Genomic DNA, 20,843 nt, shown 5'->3' with positions numbered 1-20,843 from the left:
CATGGACTATAACTTTGAGTTCTTGTACCATGGTTTATAGCAAGATTAAACGTATATTTTTTTATTTTACGCCTAGTACTGACTTCGACTTTTCACACGAACAGCTGTCAAAACCATTTAAAAAAAAAAAAACAATGGTGGCAAAGATAAGCGAACACATTTCGTAAAAGTGGTACTGAGTTATATGAACAAAATAATAGCGACATGTCGCTGCATCAGGATAAATTTCGCACAATTTTCATTGCAAATGTAATTAAATGTTCACGAAATGGGCCGAATCAACTCTGCTTCAATACTGTTGTCTTTGATGTGTGTTGTTGTTTGACTTTTGTTTGTGTTCTGCCAAAGAATTTCGTAATAATTTAATAGGCATTTTCGCTGTGACTGAAGTCAATACTAGGCTTAATGGAAAAATTGCAAAATGAACTGCAGTTTCACACACGTATGAACCGTATCTGGGCGACTTACTAAAAAAGAAATTCAAAAATTTGACCATCTTGTGCAATTGCTAAAATCTTCGGACCTAAAACCATGACATAATTACCAGGGTAGTGTACCGTAAAACCCCGTCTACACTGCTCTGAAAATAGTTCATAACTATAACACACACACACAACCAAAACTCGTTGATAGATAGTGCACTTCGCAAGAAAACATTGTACACAGCTGTTTACGGTTCTCTACCTGATAATTATGTCATGGGTTTATCCTTCTTTAGTAACCCCTGATTTAATCAGCTGGGCAAGTGACTTAACCTTCTTAATTCAACCATGGATCCGTCGTGTAAACAAAGTAAGATAAATTTAACCATATAAACTTGTGGCATTCATAAAAAAAATATTGTGTTGGAAGAACAACATACAAATCCGCAGTTTATCCTAAGCTTGTCGTCGACATCATAGTTTCAAACCAACTTGAATTTATATAAAATGGATGAGAATAGTGTGAAAAAAGAAGAATGTCCAACATTCGAAGAAAAAGCAAATAATCTGGAAAACATTGTAAAACAACAGCACCTCCTTGCACATTATACCGTAGAGTCTTTATTAACACTGGATGAATTGTTCGAAGTACTCGAGAAGAATTTCGTGGAATATCACAACAAAGATAAGCTGAAAGAATTGTTGCCTTTTATACATTTGAATCTTCGCTTGTTCGTGCGACGAGATTACAATAAGTATGATATTGGAATGGCCCTTTACGAATTCTATGAACGGCACAACGACGTTGAGGATGATATTGCTATAACAGTTCAGATTATACATCAATTTTTGTTTTCTCTCAATATTTATGACGATACAAAGGGCATCACGGTAGCAAGAAAGGTATGTACATTTGTATACTCATATCATCCAAGCAGCAAAACGGGGATTCCCCGATTTCTCTATGTCTATATGATGTTTACTAACCGTTTAATCAGAAAGATAGTTTATCAAACAATTGGTCTTTGCCAAACGAGAGATTTTCGGCAAAAGTGATCGAAGGTTGTTTTGACTGAAATACATTGCGCTCCTCTAACCGCTCTCCAAAAATTGTGCGGTGTGTGGATAATATTATACTCAAATTAAAAATAAATTTGCCCGACCGACACGGGAAAGCTGTGAGTACCACACAAGCTGAAACTTTGAGTTGCAACGTGTGTGGGGTTCATCTTTATTACTGGAACCTTAGTTGAAAGCCACCGGGCGCGTCCACCGGTAGTGGAATAACCCTTAGTTGTCCCGCCCGCATGCGCGGGAGTCGGATATTGAAGCGAGCAGTTCGCAACATCAAGGGATACATGTGCGATCGCACATAATGTGGTTGGGGCGCGTTCTGCAGATCTGTACCTGGAATGTTCGAACTCTTTACAGAGAAGGTGCAGTATCCACACTGGCAGCTGTATTGGAAAAGTAAAAGGCAGATATTAACGCCTTGCAGGAATTGCGAATTGCGTCACAACAACATCAAAGGATGATGCATTATACCATAGCTACTATGATACAATACATAAATTTGGCTTCTGATTTGTGGTTAGTCGGATACTGAAACACGTTATGTCCATCTTTGCTCCGATGGAATAGAGATTCGCCACAAATTCTTCAATATCACATTTAATTGTGTCAGGACGAATTTATCCAAGGATATATTTTATTGGCTTCTAGAGAGAACATTAGAACTCTGCCCGTCACATGACGTCTTTGCCACTGGTGAGAGAAGGGAGATCGGTCTGTACGACTCCCCCAAATACTTTTTCAGGCTTCATTTTCCAGACATCGGGAACTATAAGAGTGTTCAATGACAAGTTGAGGACAGTGGTAAGGTACTCAACTCCAGGTGAATCCAGATTCTCTAACATCAATGTGGAGATTCCGTCGGGGCCCAACGCCTTAGATGATTTGGCGCCACGGATGACATTCGTAACTTCGCCCACGGTAAATTGTGATGACTGTTCATCGGCTCGGAGACCACGAATACGGCGAATGGCTCTCCTCCTTGCCCTGTCTCTCTCGGGATGCACAATAAATTGACGGTTGAATAACCTGGCGCGTCTCTTCGGATCAGTCACGGTTATTTCGCCAAAAGTGACTGAAGTCCTGTCATCCCGTTTACCGGGGTTCGAGAGTGACTTAACAGTAGACCACAGTTTGGTCTTCCCGGTTAGCATGTACTGTGAAAGAATTGAGGACCACTTCAATTGGCTGTTGTTCTTAAATTGAATTTTATTTTAACAAAATATTTCTAAGCTAGCTTAAGCCTAGCCAGCATGTTCCCATGCTGTTGGGTTGCTCACCTGTGTGAATATGCAACGTATGTATATATATATTCACACGGCAACGCGGATGGGTGTCCATATGCGCGAATCAGATTACCTAAGTCAGACAATGGTCATGACCAAGGCCAGACAATTGTCTCACACATATACACACTACATCTCCCTTTTCACAAAAAAATGATTACTTGCTAATCATTTTTTAATATGTAACAAAATTACTTAATAGATAATTATTTCTTATGAAAAATATAAACTTTTTTAATAAAATCTTAAAGTTAAATAATTTTTGTTTTGTATGAATTACAAAATGACTTAATATTTATTTATTGCTACAAAAGGAGAGGAAAATATTTAAAATTATGTTATAAAATTAATTTGATTTATATATAAACAAACATTAATAGATTTTAAAATTAGTAAGATTCCTTAATATTCATTTATATTTAAAAAAAAAAGTATATGACAAAAGTTTTTTTTATTTTATATTATTTATTAAAATTTATAACAAAATTTATGAATAAAAAAAAATTAATTTAAAAAAAACATTAATTATTAATTCTACAACTTAATTAAATGTTATGTGTTAGTTAGATTAATTTTCTTAAAGTGACAGGATATACATTTAACAAAATTACAAAAAAAAATTAATAATAAATGCTAAAATTAACTTAATTAAGGTACACGAATTTGAATATATTTAAAAAGAAATACAAAACAAAAACTATGAAAATAAATTGGTAAACAGGCCTGTCTCTAATCTATTTTCTAAATATTTTTAATCTATCGCTATGAACAGTAATAGTCTTTTTGCCCTTTATAACGTAATTACCATTTTTCTTCACGTCAATTATGTTATAAGGGCCTAAAAATTTACTATCTAATTTGTGACCAGTTTCATAACGAAGAAGCACAGTATCACCTACAGCGGTCAAAAAAAGTATTCATCATTAGCAAAATTGATAATAAATTCACTTATTTTGGGTAATTAAAGAAAATTTAAAGTAAACAAATAATGCAGTTTTATGCAATAGTTTATTTTTCGTAATATGTTTTAAAATAAATTCAAAAAATAAATTTAATTAGCGCAAAAAATGCAATTTTATATAATAACACCAAAAACAGAACAAAAAAGTATTCATCATTGATGTGCTATCATCAAAGTCAAATTCAAATATTATTTGGGAATCCCCCTTTTCTGTTTTATTTAGTAAAGGAGGCTTTGCCCTTGACAGCAAATATTTAATTTCATTGAAAATATAGTTTTTGTCAAAATGGGTCGTAAGCAAAACGAGGTTTCTGATGAGGTAAAAGTTTTGATAATAAAACACCACAGGAATGGTTTAACTCAAAAAACTATCAGTGAAATATTAAATAGACCACGATCTACTATACAATCCATCATCAGAAAGTGGACAGAAACGAAAACTGTTGACAATAAACCAAGATCTGGTCGACCAAAAGCACTTTCAGTTGGAGATGTGCGTTGGCTAGTGCGGCAAGTTCAGAAAACTCCGAAGACAAATGCGACCATTCTTCGTAAAAACACTATGGAATATTTAGGGAAGGAAGTTACTACACAAACAATTCGAAATACACTCAAAAGGCATAGTTACAGAGGAAGAACTGCACGTAAGAAGCCCTTTATAAATAAAATAAACCGAGTGAAAAGGCTAAACTTCGCAAAAATGTATGTAAAACAGCCCGAATCATTTTGGAAAACAGTCAGTTGCAGACGAGAGCAAGTTTAATCTTTTTGGGTGCGATGGAAAGGTCATAGTGTACAGAAAACCAAATACAGAGCTTGAAGAACGAAACACAGTTGCTACTGTAAAACATGGTGGAGGTGTTTTTTTGTTTTGTTGATGGGCTTTTTTGGTCAGGTTGAGGATTTTTTAAATAAAACAAATCGTTTTCATTTTTTCTCTCGACGTTTCGTTGGTTATTTTTTCCAACTTCATCAGGACAGAGTTTATTGAAGTTCGATTAATTTTACATCTTCGTTGAATTACTTATATTACTATAAAAACTGGACACCACGACACAGAAAATATAATAATATAAATAATTGCACTTTGAGGGAAGTATATAAAGTCTAAACTTATTACTAATATCACAGAACAGTCGTTTTCAAGTTATTGCAATGGAATACTGCAGCTTAGTCAAATGTTTAATGGTTTGGGGGTCTATGGCGGCTTCAGGAGCGGGAAATCTTGAAATTATTAATGGAGTAATGGATCATAAGTATTACATTGACATTTTAAAGAGGAATTTAAAAGATAGTGCTGTAAAACTTGGGCTTGGTAATAACTTTCAATATTATCAAGATAATGACCCCAAACATTCTGCTTTAAATACCAAGATGTGGATGCTGTATAACTGCCCCAAAGTCATTAAAACTCCTCCTCAAAGTTCCGACTTGAACCCAATTGAACATCTTTGGGAACATCTCGAACGCAAATTGAGAACGCGCAATTTTTCGAGCAAGAGTCAAATGCAACAGGTGATAATGGAGGAATGGACTAATATAGACCAAAATATAACCGCTAAATTAGTCCAATCGATGTCAAACCGTTTAAAAGAAGTTATAAGACGCGGTGGTCGAATAACAAAGTATTAATTTTTTTAAATTATGTTATTTATTTTTTTGTTTTTTTGCAATGATGAATACTTTTTTTGTTTAATTTTTTGTGTTCAGCTGTAAAATGGCCCTTTTTGTTCCAATAAATACTATTTTTTTCTTTAAAAACAATGAAATTGTGTACATATATATCACACAAGCACTACTGCATCATTAGTTTAATATGTTTTTATTCCAATTGTCTTTTGTAGACTTATTAAAAAAAAAAACATTGAATGATGAATACTTTTTTTGACCGCTGTATATTGAAAATTGGTTCGATTTTTCCTTTATCATGCCTTTCTTTACGCTCTATTTTTGCCGTTTCTAGCAATTGCCTTGCCCTTTTATACGCCATTTCCATCCTGTATCTTACTTCCTTGGAGTAATCCTCAGGATTATACAATGGTTGAATATCCTTAATTTGATTAAATACCTGAAACCTGTTCGGAACCCTGCCGAATAACAGTTCATAAGGGCAATATCCGTGAGAAACTGAAGGTGTCGTATTGTAACAATACGTGAAGTACCTTAACCACACATCCCAATCGTCCTTGTCAATGGATATGTAAGACCTTACATATTCGTTGAAAGTCCGATGGCTCCTCTCTACTGTCCCAAGAGTTTGAAGATGGTAGGCTGTGGAAGTAATGTTTTTCACTTTCAAATATTTGCACAAGTGTTCAATCAAACTGTTTTTATATTCAGTACCCATGTCAGTAACTATAGTTCTCATAGGCCCATAAGTCAATATATGAGACTCAAAGATTGCTTTAGCTACAGTTTTGGAATTTTTGTCCGGTATTGGCAAAGCAACTAGTAAGTATTTTGTGAAATCACAAATAAGTGTTACTGCATACTCATTGCCTGTTTCGGACTTCGGGAAGGGTCCAATGGTGTCAATCAACACAATATCAAAGGGCTGTGGTGGCGTATGTGTCAATGTCATCGGAGTTTTGGTATGTCGGGTTACCTTTGAGAGTTGACATTTCTTGCATGCCTTAACATATCTGGTAATATCCCGAACCATACCTTTCCAATAATAGTGTCTTTTTTTCTTCCCGTAAGTACGTGTAATACCAGCATGACCTCGGCATCATCATGGTATCTTGTCAAAATAGTCTTTTTTTCTTTCTCATTATTTCCGTTTATAATGGTCACCATAGGTAGTAGCGCTACTTTTACCCTATTTAATATCTTCTTGCCCGTTTTCTTGAATAAATCAAGTGAATCAACATGAATTCGTTTTAAAATCACTTTGCCATGTTTTAAGCAACACTGGTTTAAAGATAACTTTAATTTTACGAATTTTTTAACATCATTAAAATTAATGACGTCATAAACGTTGGGCTCTTCGATTGAAATATTTCCACGAGTATCGTCATAAACGTGGTTTGGACTATTTCGACGAGTTTCAGATCTTGTCACGACTTTATATACTCCAACTGTCTGTTCATATTGCTCTTTTAGCTCATTAAGAGTGATGCGGGAAAGAGCATCCGCTACAACATTATGTTTTCCCTTGAGAAATTCCACGGTAAAATCATATTCCTCCAAATCCAATCTTATTCTCGTCAACTTGGTACTTGGATTTTTGAGCGAAAATAAATATGATAAGGGCTTGTGATCCGTTTTCACTAAAAAATGTGTTCCGTAAATGTACGGCCGGAAATATTGTATTGCCCAATGAATTGCAATTAACTCTTGTTCGGTTGTTGATTTATTACTTTCGCCGTTTGTAAACGTTTTGGATGCAAATGCAAAAATTTCTGATAAACCTTCGATAATAATTGCAAAAAGCAATAAATCTTCTAGTACTATCGCTATCGGTTGGAACAGGATACTTTTCAATTATGTCGTATTTGCTCTTATCAGGTAGAATACCATTATCCGTACATAAATGACCAAGAAAATTAACTTCACATCGAAAAAATTAACAATTGTCAGGATGAAGCTTGAGGTTATATTTACGGCATTGTTCGAAAACATTCTTTAAATTCTTTAACATATGATTCGAACTACATCCGATAACAATCAAGTCATCCATGTAGACAAAAGCTTTTGTGGGTTCTAGTCCCGAAAACGCAAGTGTCATCATACGCTGGAAGGAATTCGGAGCAATTTTTAATCCATATGGCAATCGAGTGAACCTATACGAACCATTGTCCGTGGAGAATGATGTTATGTCTCGTGATTTTTTTCTCCAGTTCTATCTGATGAAAGCCAGACATCAAATCTAAACATGAAAAATATTTAGCTCGACCGAGTTGATCCAAAATATCTTCGTTTCTCGGGAGGGGAAATTTGTCTGCTATTACCTTTTTATTAATTTGGCGATAATCAACAACTAAACGCCAACGCTTTCGTTCAGAATTTGGAAGCGCCTTTTTCGGAACAAGAAGTAGTGGGCTATTAAATTCTGATACGGATGGTTCAACTATACCATCAGACACAAGTTTATTTACTTGTTCGTTTATTTCTGCTCTATGTGTATGTGGAATCCTATAGTTTTTTATATATACCGAATCAGAGTCCTTGAGTTTTATCTTTTGTTTATAAAAATTATTAGCTGTGATTGGTTCTGTTTCTAAACCAAAAACATCCGTTTAATCAGAACACAATTTGTGAAGTTGATCCTTAAACTCTTTGGGACAATTCTTTTCCAAACTTGAAAGAATTTCCTCTTTTCTGTCATTTTGTAGATATTTTTGTTCAATCAAGTCATAATTTGTCAAACTCTCAGTCGCAATACTCTTGGTGTTTAGTATAACATTTTGTGTAGTTGTATTCAAAATTCGAACAAATGTGTTTTTAGCATTTACTATAGAGCTAGCGACTACAACACCAGGTTGAAGTTCCTGATTTATCACTAAAAACTCTTTTTCGTTTGTTGTTATATGTACTTTTCTAATTACTTTAGAACGAGCAGGTAACAAAATGTTATGGTCAACGTCAGAAAATATAATAGGGACTTGAATATTACAATGAAAGTTGCACCAATCATGGTGCTCATTGAAATCCAAAATACAGTTGTATTTCTTAATGAAATCCATGCCAAGAATACCATCACAAGGTATACGGAAATTCCTATCCACCACCTGAAAATCATGGGGTATTAAGAATTTGTCAATTTGGAGATCCAAATCAATTGATCCAAATGACTTGGTTGTTCCTTCACCTATACCACTTATTATTGTGGTATTAGACTTGATTAATTGACTATATTCTTTATTAAATTGCTTTAATAAAGATATGTCCGCTCCTGTATCTACTAATAATGTGAGAATGTTATTAGAAAAATTGTTTTTTGCCTTCACAAATATGCTCTGACTTAGATTTATATGATGTATAGTTGGATTTTGGACTATTGTTCTCCCAAGGGAAGATTCAGGTATCCCGAATCACTATTTTCTTCGGTAAGGACACGCACGTTGCGGTTCCTATTACCTTTATTGTTTCGACTGTCGAAATTGTGGTTATTGGAGCCACGTCCTCGATTGTTTCCATAGTAACGACCTCGTTCTCTATAGTGGCCGTTACCCCGTCCACGACTTTTTCCGCGTCCATACCAATTCGAATTGTAGTATCTTACATCAAAGGTGGACATGCCCTCGGTGCAAGATGATACAAATTTCGACACCGCATCATTCATTGTGCTAAAGTTCCCAGACTCCATTATAAGCCGAACTCTATTGCTGGATGCGTTTTTCGACATCGTTTTGACGGCTACTTGAGTACTTCTGTGCTAATTCTACAGGTAGTCCGTCAGAAATGTAGGCGTTAGACAGTGCTTTCGTAAGCTCCTCAATTTCACTCACAAACGAGTTTGCCGTCTTATTTCCTTGTCTAATATTTAAAATTTTTGCTGTGATACCTTCAGTTGATTCGCCTTTGACAGATTTTCTCAATGTTATTATTATGTCCTTGATGGTCCCTTCTGAGCTGATAAGGTTTCTCGCCGTCCCTTTTAATTTTGTCTTAATGACTCTCACTGCAATCTGTTCATGAGTTCCTTTTACTGAGTCTATAAGGTCCAGTGCATCAAGAAAAATCTGCAGATTTTCGGAGCTTCCGTTAAAATCCGGTATGACCCTTGTGGCCAAACCCAGAAAGTCCGTAACCGATTGTGTCATGTTTCCTGCCTCGTTTGCAATGTCAAAGAGTTTGGTAAGTGATTCACAATCAATGTTTTCGCCAACTTCCTCTAATTTAATGTAGAAAACGACCTCGTCATGGAAACTCACTGACAATCTATTTTCTATGCCCTTAGATTCCAATAAATTTGCTAGTTTATTTCGTACATCCAAAAAATATGCTTCTGCTGCTATTTTGTGGGAGGGGGTAAGTTTTTGGTAGTACCCTTTTAAAAATGTCCGAATTTTTTTCCAGGGCTTCAAATAATATTTTAAGGTGTCGACCTAATGTCTCATTTCCTATCGGTCTGTCTACTTTCAGACTTTTGTATGACCTATCAAAGTTCTGCTCTTTGATTATTCTGGCTACACCGATTATGTCGATCCAGTCCATGTGAGTTCTAAAATTTAAAGATTTTCATTTATTTTGTGTGCTGGTATGGCTGGTCAAGATTTTTTTAAGTTATTTTTTGACATATTGATTCCTATACCTTTTCAAGATCGTTTGCAACAGAAGCGGCCCTTATATAATTCTTCCGTAGAGCCCTCTTATGCAGTTGGTAAAGAGTTACCAATAACTGGGCTGCCAATAAACTAATTATGATTAAGAAGTAGTTGGTAGGACTTTCTACCTTTACCACAATGTCGTTAATCACATTGGCATTGGGATCCTCTATCTTTGATTCCGTACCACCCATGATTACTATACTCTTAAATGCTTACGCGGATTAAAGTCTAAATATGTTGAACGAATCACTTGTGCAGCGTCAACAACCAAAGGCGGTAAGAAGAGACTTAATAAACTGTGTCCACAAATACATAAACTGAAACATGGTCTTTTCTTATTTTTGTTCTATTTCCAAACTGATATACGTCTTGTTTTACACTTCTGGGAGCTCTATATTAATTGCTTTACAGTCCACCTACAGAAGCTTATTCTCGGAGTTGTACATAATATAAATTAAAATTTTTACTTATTTTTTTCGAGACAAAAATAGTCTTTCTCCTTAAAAAAAAATCTATACATATATGTATATTTAATATATGGATTTTACTTAACTTTTGAATGCGTTATTGTTGTTGTTGTCCTGCGAAACTCTTTGCGATGGAAGCAGTTAAACTATTTTTAACAATTAGAATTAGCTTATGCTGGAACATCTTTACATTTCTGGTTGTGGTGGTGGTGGAAGTTGTAGATGCGGTCCCTCTATTTGTATTGTTGTTGCTGCTACTTGTTGTTGGTAATAATAAAGGATTGGAAAAGATGCAATTAACTGATTGTTGGTTTAGCAACAAATGATGGTTGTTGTTGTTGGTGCAGTGTTTCATTTTATAATTGCTGCTTGATTTTGCTTAAGAATATCCTTTTTTATTGTGCTTCAGTTCTCATCTTTTTTTTTGTGTTGCTGTTGTGTTTTAATGTTTTCTTCTTGTTTAATTTTTTTTTTTTTGCTTTTTTTCAGTTTTTTTTATGGAGTTTTTTGTATTTCATTTATGTTTCTTTTCTATGTTTTGTTTTTGCCGTTGAATAATTAAAAAAATCGTTTTTAGTTTTTTTTTCACTGTGCTCTAAATGGCGGCGAGTAGGGTTTATTTTTTTTTTATTTTCACGGTCGCCATGTGAAAGAATTGAGGACCACTTCAATTGGCTGTTGTTCTTAAATTGAATTTTATTTTAACAAAATATTTCTAAGCTAGCTTAAGCCTAGCCAGCATGTTCCCATGCTGTTGGGTTGCTCAGCTGTGTGAATATGCAACGTATGTATATTCACACGGCAACGCGGATGGGTGTCCATATGCGCGAATCAGATTACCTAAGCCAGACAATGGTCATGACCAAGGCCAGACAATTGTCTCACACATATACACACTGCAGTACCACTGTGTTTGCCTTCAAAAGACTTCTTTGCTGGAGCTTCTTCATCCATTCTGACAACATGACCTAGCCAAAGCAGCCGTTGTCTTTTGATGCGTGTAACTATGCTATCGTCGTCATACAGCTCATGGTTCATACGTCGCCGTTGTATTTTGATGCGTGTAACTATGCTATCGTCGTCATACAGCTCGTGGTTCATACGTCGCCCATATTCTCCATTATCGCGAACTGGTTCATATATTTTACGAAGAATCCTTCTCTCAAATACTCCAAGCACTGCCTCATGCTCAGTCCAAAGTAGCATCTGTTTGCCAGTATTATTCTTCGCTTAATCTCAAAACTGGTGCCATTCGCTTCGGTTACGGTGGTGCCGAGGTATATAAATTTACTGACTGTCTCAAAGTTGTGGTTCCCAACGTTCTCCATTTTCTTTATCTGGTCGGTTGTGCAAAGCTTTTTGGGAGTTGAAACCATCCATTTAGACCAGACCCATTTTCACTGACTCTATCGATTCTTTCAAAGAATGCAGTTACTACTTCCGGTGACCGGCCTATGATATCGATGTCGTCGGCATAGGCGAGTAGCATGTGTTCTCTTGTGATTAGTGTGCCATATCTATTCACATCTGCATCTCGTATAATCTTCTCCAACAGGATATGAAAGAGATCGCACGGTAGGCTGTCTCCTGGTCTGAAACCTCGTTTGGTATTAAATGGTTCGGAGAGATTCTTTCCTATTCATACTGAGGAACGCGTATCAGCAAGTGTCAGCCTGCAGAGTCTTATTAATTTTGCAGGGATACCAAACTCAGACCTTTCTGTATGGTATGCTGCGGTTCCAATCATCGAGTATGCGTTCTTCTAGCCAGATTGCGCAGATAAGCTGATGCATACGCCTTATCAGCGTGTCGTCTCCGGTCTTAAATAGTTCAGCGGGTAACCCGCCGGCTCCTGCTGCCTTGTTGTTCTTTAGTCGGGTCACTGCTACTTAGACCTCATTCTGACTAGGAGGTAAACATTCTATACCATCATCAGGGATTGGTTCTGCGGTATCCTCTTCAACGCCAACGTCGCGCACTAGCAGTTGGGTAAAATGTTCCTTCTTTCGATTTAGGGTCTTAGGCCCATAATAGCCACATTTATTATCCGATTTTGCTGAAATTTAGGATAGTGAGTTAAGTTAAGCCCTTCGATATACTTCTTCAATTTGGTCCAGATCGGTTTAGATTTGAATATAGTTGTCATATAGACCGATCTCTCTATTTAAGGTTTTGAGCCCATAAAAGGCGCATTTATTGTCCGATTTTGCCGAAATTTGGGATAGTGAGTTAAGTTTAGCCCCTCGATATACTTCTGCAATATGGCACAGAACGGTCCAGATTTGGATATAGCTGCCATATAGACCGATTTCTTGATTTAAGGTTTTGGGCCCATAAAAGGCGCATTTATTGTCCGATTTTGCCGATATTTGGGACAGTGAGTTAGGTTAAGCCCCTCGTCATACTTCTGCAATATGGCATAGATCGGTTCAGATTTGGATAGAGCTGTCATGTAGACCGATCTCTTGATTTAAGGTTTTGGGCCCATAAAAGGCGCATTTATTGTCCGATGTCGCGGAAATTTGCGACAGTGAGTTGTGTTAGGCCCTTCGACATACTTCTTCAATTTGGCCCAGATCATGGCCCATAAAAGCCACATTTATTATCTGATTTTGCTGAAATTTGGGATAGTGAGTTAAGTTAAGCCCTTCGACATACTTCTTCAATTTGGTCTAGATCGGTTTAGATTTGAATATAGCTGCCATATAGACCGATTTCTTGATTTAAGGTTTTGGGCCCATAAAAGGCGCATTTATTGTCCGATTTTGCCGATATTTGGGACAGTGAGTTAAGTTAAGCCCCTCGTCATACTTCTGCAATATGGCGCAGATCGGTTCAGATTTGGATAGAGCTGTCATGTAGACCGATCTCTTGATTTAAGGTTTTGGGCCCATAAAAGGCTCATTTATTGTCCGATGTCGCGGAAATTTGCGACAGTGAGTTGTGTTAGGCCCTTCGACATACTTCTTCAATTTGGCCCAGATCGGTTCGGATTTAGATATCGCTGCCATATAGACTGATCCACCGATTTAGGGTCTTAGGCCCATAAAAGCCACATTTATTATCTGATTTTGCTGAAATTTGGGATAGTGAGATAAGTTAAGCCCTTCGACATACTTCTTTAATTTGGTCCAGATCGGTTTAGATTTGAATATAGCTGCCATATAGACCGATTTCTTGATTTAAGGTTTTAGGCCCATAAAAGGCGCATTTATTGTCCGATTTTGCCGATATTTGGGACAGTGAGTTGAGTTAAGCCCCTCGTCATACTTCTGCAATATGGCACAAATCGGTTCAGATTATGATATAGCTGCCATATAGACCGATCTCTCGATTTAGAGTTTTGGGGCCATATAAAGCGTATTTATTGCCCGATTTCGCCGAAACTTAGTATAGTGAGTTGTGTTAGGCTCTTCGATATTTTTCTGAAACTTGGCCCAAAACGGTCCAGATTTGGATATAGCTGCCGTATAGACCGATATCTCGATTTATAGTCCTGGCCCCATAAAAGGCGCATTTATAATCCGATTTCACTGAAATTTGACACAGTGACTTATGTTAGGCTTGACCAATACACAATTGAACAATGAATTGTACTTTTAAGCATTTGGTCCAAATCGGACATGTTTCGATATAGCTGCTATGGGGCATAAGATATGCATTTTTCAGCGTATTTTGACGAAAGTTGGTTTACATATACACCCGAGGTGGTGGTGGGTATCCAAAGTTCGGCCCGGCCGAACTTAACGCCTTTTTACTTGTTTTAACACTGTTTTGTTCCGCTTTATTATAACGTAGTTGGTTTATTGCGAACCTACTTAAGTCGGATGTATTATATAACAATAAATCTACACTCTAATTAAATTGCAATATTGGGTCTGCAGCCATGAGTAAAAAAATGTCCTTACCCTTGATTAACTCTCTTGAAAAAAAAAAAACTAAAATATGGTATTTCTATTTCAGGTCTTTGCACAACTAGCAAAGTGTTTGACAAATATCAATGAAAGAAAACTGATAGTCAACATCATAGCCTGTATTCAGTTATATACTAAGACCTACAAAGGCAATGACGACCTATATCAACTAATATGGACCGCTTTGAAGTCAAGTTCGATGTCAGAGAAAGCGCACGTAGACATTTTCATACAACTTTTCGATGAATTTTCAACGATACAGCCAAATTTGTACATTGATTTAGGCGTTATTGAAACTGTTCAATCGCTACTGAAGTCCCAGCAAAGGGACGAACGTAAATGTGGTTATTATTTATTCAAGAAGATCATTAATTGCTTTACATTATCATCGAAAAATGCCAACAATATTCTGTTTTCATCGGAATATGCGCAACAAATTGAACGATCTTGGATGACGTACATAACTATCTTGGAAAATCTGGAAGAGAATCAATCACATCTTATATTGCCATCACTGCAGAATCTGGACGAGCTGATTGCTGGTAAACAGTTGCAATCATCGTGGATGGACATATTGTTTAGCCGCATAATAATCCATAAGAATAATCAAGTGCTAAGGTGGTCGTTGGAATACTTTATGACAACATTCACTTCATCGGATTTAAATGTGCAAGTGCTGAAGGAATTGTTGGAAGCCTGCAATACCAACGTTTTGTACAACTGTGAAGGCTATTTTCTGGATAGAAAATATTTTTGCTCATTTCTAAAAGGCGATTTGACGAATTTGTACACCTTACTTGGCGATGTCAACTGGAAGTCAGTGCCCTTACATAATTTGCTAAGCATACTGGAGGAAAATGAGGTACCAAAATCCCTAACCAATGATCAAGTTCTGAAAGTTGCTTCTAGAGTTAGAGCCCTGCAAGATTACCACATACGAAAGGATGTTGTGATTTTAGTGAACCGATTGTTCGAAGATATCGTGGAAGATATGACTTTGATGGAGTATATCGTATACGTGGAAATGCTTTGCAACGCCACCGACAAACTCAATGTTTTTGAGCAATTATATAAGAAGATTACCAAAAATGGTGTCATTGTGGAAATAGTTGATGGCACTTTCAAGGGTCGCTTTTATGAAATCTTGGTGAATAATATTGAAGACACTACACCGGTCGAGTTTACAAATTTCCTCAAACAAATTCCCATGGCAAAACATGGTTGGCTTAAATTCTTGCCTTTTCATTTTAATTTTACCAACGGCAAAGAGCTTCATTTTACCAAGATGTATGGCATAGATATAGTTGACTATATTACCGTTTCGCTAATGGAGAGTTTTGAAAACTTCGACAATCATCTGACCAGTGACCCAGATGACAAAATGGAATGTGAACAACGTCGCATTGCTGCCATTGCTTTTTATATTCACAATTTGGAAACACTTGATGATGTCACCGAGGAGATATTTCAGGAAATTTTCAATTACGTACTGCCAAAAAAAACAATTGAAAATTTATGCAATCGTCTGTATGAAACGAATCGAATTTTGGACAAATGGATTATAGATGATCTTATTGAGCTTGCTGCCAGCAGCCGGTACTTCAATGCTTTGTAAGTCTTACCTTGATTCAAAAAATGCCAAAGTTCTCAAAAGAAATGTTTTTTTTTTAATGTTTTCTATGAATTTTAGTTTCGTTGGATTGGGCGAATGTGTAAAGCCGAGCAGTCGGAGCTTGCATGGCATGTGAGTTTTTTTCTTTTTATTTATAGGGTTGCCCAAAAAGTAATTGCGGATTTTTCATATAGTCGGCGTTGACAAATTTTTTCACAGCTTGTGACTCTGTAATTGCATTCTTTCTTCTGTCAGTTATCAGCTGTTACTTTTAGCTTGCTTTAGAAAAAATGTGTAAAAAAAGTATATTTGATTAAAGTTCATTCTAAGTTTTATTAAAAATGCATTTACTTTCTTTTAAAAAATCCGCAATTACTTTTTGGGCAACCCAATAGATAAACAGAAGATCTAGGTTGCCAGAAGAAAGAATGCAATTACAGAGTCACAAGCTGTGAAAAAAATTGTCAACGCCGACTATATGAAAAATCCGCAATTACTTTTTGGGCAACCCAATAGATAAACAGAAGATCTAAATAAGAATTTTTTCAATAATTTTATTGGTTTTCTATGAATTCTAGTTGCCACGGGTTATGCAAATATCTGGAGAAGAACAGATTATGGGATAAATACGCCCCCATATTGCTGGAAAAATGTCCTATACTTATTTTCAATGTGGATAATGTTTTGCAACATTTCATTATGTCGGACTTTAATTGTGGAAATGTTAAAAAGGGTGAAAATAGGTATGTAAATTTTTTTTATGGCTTAAAATGATAATTGAAGCTGGCCTAAAATGGCTTAAAAAAATAATTGAAGCCACTTGAAACAATGAAATAGTTACGATGTTGAGACATGGAGAGATCTTGATCGAAAGGCTGCAGGATTTGGCAAACACTAAGGAACAGGGGCAAACTTCTCACATATCAATGAGTGCAGCTTTTATAGCCGAGTCCGAACGGCGTGCCGTAGTGCGACACCTCTTTGGGGAGAAGTTTTACACGGCCTAGTACCTCACAAATGTTGCCAGCATTAGGAGGGGAAAACCACCGCTGAAAATTTTTTTCTGATGGTCTCGTCAGGATTCGAACCCAGGCGTTCAGCGTCATAGGCGGACATGCTAACCTCTGCGCTACGGTGGCCTCCTAGTGGTAGCCAAACTTAAAAAGCCAATAAGTCTACTTCATTTGGATTTAAGTTTGACGCTAGAAATAATCAGGGTATTAATTGTAAGGAGGTTAGAGAGCTACACTACAGTACTGATGATAGCATTTGCCACGCTAGAAACGTATGCCGATGGCGTGTTGTCTTTGTTTAAATCCATCTATTGTCTGGCAGTTTCTTTTGCAGTAATCAATTATATCCTGATCATTAGCTCGTCTCACTCCCCTTTGGGAGTTAGGTTAGGTTGAAAAGAGGGTGCAGATATTAATTCGTCCCATGCCACTATGGGCATACACTTAAGCCTGTAATCGGTTTGTTGTGCGCTCTAAAAACTACAAAGCAATCTCCTGAAAAGAAAATTTTAAGTTAGGAATTTCGTACAAAATCCTTGTTTTCAATAGCACTCCCCTAAGTTGGTTCATATCTGATATTGTGTCTCCGCCTAAGTGCCGGTATCTGTTGGACGCGAAAGCCGGGCATTTCCAATGGCTAAGGAAATGCTCCAACGTCTCATCATCTTCCCTGCATGCCCTACACATGCTATCACTTGCCGCACCGATTTAACATAAGTGAGCTCGTAGTCCTATGTGTCCCGTTATGATACCAATAGCAATACTGAACCCCTTCTTGCTTCCTTTCAGTTATAGACTCGTCTTCTCACGATCTGGATCCCCCCATAGGATTTTCGGCGTCGGTAGGGGGATCCAGATCGTCCTACTGACGAAAATTCTATGGGGGATCCAGATTGTAATGAAAATGCTCCTTTTATGATACCAATAGTCCAAATCGAGAGATCGGTCTATATGGCAGCTATATCCAAATATGGTTCGATCTGGACGATATTCAACAATAGGGTTTAGAGGGTTACCAGAACTCGCTGTTCCATATTTCATTGAAACCGGATGAAAAATGCTCATTTTATAGGCTCATTACACTATATCGAGAGATCGTTCTATATGGCAGCTATATCCAAATATGGTCCGATCTGGACCACATTTGACAGGAATGGTTAGGGGTCTACCAGAACACACTGTGCCAAATTTTATCGAATCCGGGCCTTTATGGCATCAATACAACATATCGGGAGATCGAGCGGTCGGTCTAAGGGCAGCTATATCCAAATATAGTCCGATCAGAGCCACACTTCAAAAAAATGCGTAGGGGTCTACCAGAACTCACTGTGTAAAATTTCAACGAAATCGGATGAAAAATTGCCAATTTATTGCAAACTCAAGACTTTGAGTTTGGAGATCGGTCTATATAGCGGCTATATACAACTAAAACTCGATTTTATGAGATCAGAAGATCAGGTTTATATACAAAAAAATACGAAATCATCAAAATTGTTTGGAAAATATTTTTATACCCAAGATTTGGGCATAAATGGGTAAATACCCAGTTATTTACCCAATTTACCGGGAAAATACCTTTTGGGTATTTACCCATCGTCCATCTGTACTTATTATTCATCCCATGGCAGGCAAGAGTTGCCGCCTCAGTGTACAACACACTACAGATCGAAGACTCCACGTATTGCACGTTGAATGCGGATGCCCTTACAAGTATTACGAAGAGGTGTAACAGCGCGCCAGACACATCCATTGCATACTCTGAACTCCTGAGTGATGCATCTTGGCATGTCGTTATTTTTTTTGCCATCAGACCACCTCCCAACAATTCTCACCATTGACCGACCATCCGACTTCATAACCTCTGAACGCCGGTACCGGTTTAGGCAAGTTATGGTCTACTGTTAAGTCACTCTCGAACCCAGGTAGACGGGACGACCTTAGTCACTTTTAGCGATGTTACCGTGACTGATCCGAAGAGATGCGCTAGGTTGTTCAACCGTCAATTTATTGGGTATTGAGTAACAGGTTGTTGTTGTATCCACATTTTCATGTGAAGGTTGCGATCCTCGTCAAGCTTCTGTAGGTTAGCAAGCTCCTTCCAGCCCAAAGGACCGATCGCCGCGGGAACAAGGTGGCCATGGGTTATTAAAAGGCTCCAATAATCCGCCTTGTCATATGAAGCATCATAGGCACTCAGTATTTGTGCAAAAGCTTGTGCCGGCCGACCTCTCACTGCGACTCTCCGCTTGATACCGCTGATTGTCCGTGACTCCCGCTGCAGTTACTCAGTATAGAGCATTCTACTATCCGCAACCTGTGGACGCGCCCGGTAGCTCGCAGCTAAGCTTCGCGTGCCACCAATGAACACCACACAGGACGGAGTGCTTCTGGTCCGTACCGGGATTGAAAAGAACCCCGGACCCTGGTTCTGTTCGGTTTGCCAGAACCGACTCCACCATCCGTTGGTGAGGTGTAACCGGTCCATGGAGTGGGTACATTTCCGATCTTGCTCTGGCCTTACTTCACTACGGGAGTATAGTCATGCTGGATATGTTGCAAGGTGCTGTTCGAACATAGCCAGCAGTGGGTCACAAGCGTCGTCGTCGTCGCCTTCTGCGTCCTCGTCGTCAGACTATGTGGCCCCGGCAAGAAATGGAGGTGGGGGATTGGCCTTCGTGATACACAATTCCGTGCAATGTAGAGCCATCCCGCCTGCTCCGGGCGCTAGTGACCCCTACATGTAGTGCATGGGGATAGCAGTCAGGTCCGGTACTGCCGAGATAGAGCTATACAACGTGTACATACCGCCGGTTGGTAGCTATGTCCCAATTAATGGTCAAGCTTACAACCCCGACATAAGTGGGTTACTATCTGGCCATAATCGTCTCGCTCTAGGGGACTTTAGCGCGAATCACACTTCAAGGTGATCTCCTGAGTGACGATCTCCTGAGTGACGTATCCTGGCAAGCCGTCATCTCTTTGGGGTCAGACCACCTCCCCATAATTCTCACCATCGACCGACCACCCGACTTCATAACCTCTGAGCGCCAGACGTTTATCAATCAGAAGAACGCCGATTGGGCTGGCTTTAGTGAACCGCTACTCATTCGACACGGTTAGCCATGCCAAACTATTTGAGGACATCGCCAACACGTCCCTTCACCCAGGCCTGAAACGCTGGGTCGCGAATTATCTGTGTGGTCGTCAGTCATTTGTGGAATTTAGTGATAAGAAATCAAAATACGGTGAAATGCCCACGGCGGAGTGTATCTCCGACACTGTTAAACCTCTACCTATCCTCCAATCCTTCCCCTCCAGACGGCCTAGAGATCGTATCATATACGGACGATTGTACGATCATGACATCAGGCCTCCCACCCATTAATGACATCTGCGATCGGTTAAACATCTACCTTAACGGCCTTGCCTCTTATTTCGCTGCAAGATATCTGTCACCAAATTTTCACCCCGGCACGGGATAGCTGTGAGCACCACACAGACTGGAACGTTAAGCTCAAATTTGTGTTGTGTTCATTGCTGTCACGAGAAGCTTAGCTGCGTGCCAACGGGCGCGTCCATAAGTTGCGGACAGTGGAATGCTCCCTACGGAGCGGAGAGTTTTAGTGAGAGGCCGGGCGGCACCTGCTCTTGCACAAATACTGAGTGCCTATGATGGTCGATAGGACAAGGCGAGTTATTGAAGCCGTTAAATAACCAATGGCCACGCTTTTCCCGCGCCAATCGGTTCTTTAGACCGGAACGAGCTTGCTCACCTACAAGAGCTTGACGAGGATCGCCACCTCCACCTGAAAATGTGGCTACAAC

General features: G+C 38.2%; 1 protein-coding gene across 3 annotated transcripts in view; it reads left to right on the top strand.

Moving 5' to 3' along the window:
* Positions 1-775: 775 nt before the first annotated feature.
* The window catches only part of LOC106089434 (uncharacterized), a 35,984-nt gene continuing 15,916 nt past the window's right edge, over positions 776-20,843 (top strand). For all 3 annotated transcript variants that reach the window (XM_059362439.1, XM_059362438.1, XM_059362440.1), the window contains exons 1-4: positions 776-1,325; positions 14,443-16,004; positions 16,084-16,137; positions 16,584-16,748. In XM_059362439.1, coding sequence (XP_059218422.1) covers positions 930-1,325; positions 14,443-16,004; positions 16,084-16,137; positions 16,584-16,748 — 2,177 coding nt within the window. In that variant the 5' untranslated portion in view covers positions 776-929. The remainder of the gene's footprint in view (positions 1,326-14,442; positions 16,005-16,083; positions 16,138-16,583; positions 16,749-20,843) is intronic.

Source organism: Stomoxys calcitrans, chromosome 2, assembly GCF_963082655.1.
Source record: "Stomoxys calcitrans chromosome 2, idStoCalc2.1, whole genome shotgun sequence".
NCBI lineage: Eukaryota > Metazoa > Arthropoda > Insecta > Diptera > Muscidae > Stomoxys > Stomoxys calcitrans.
The sequence above is the reverse complement of the archived record's forward strand: the minus strand, read 5'-3'. Positions and strand labels throughout refer to the sequence as shown.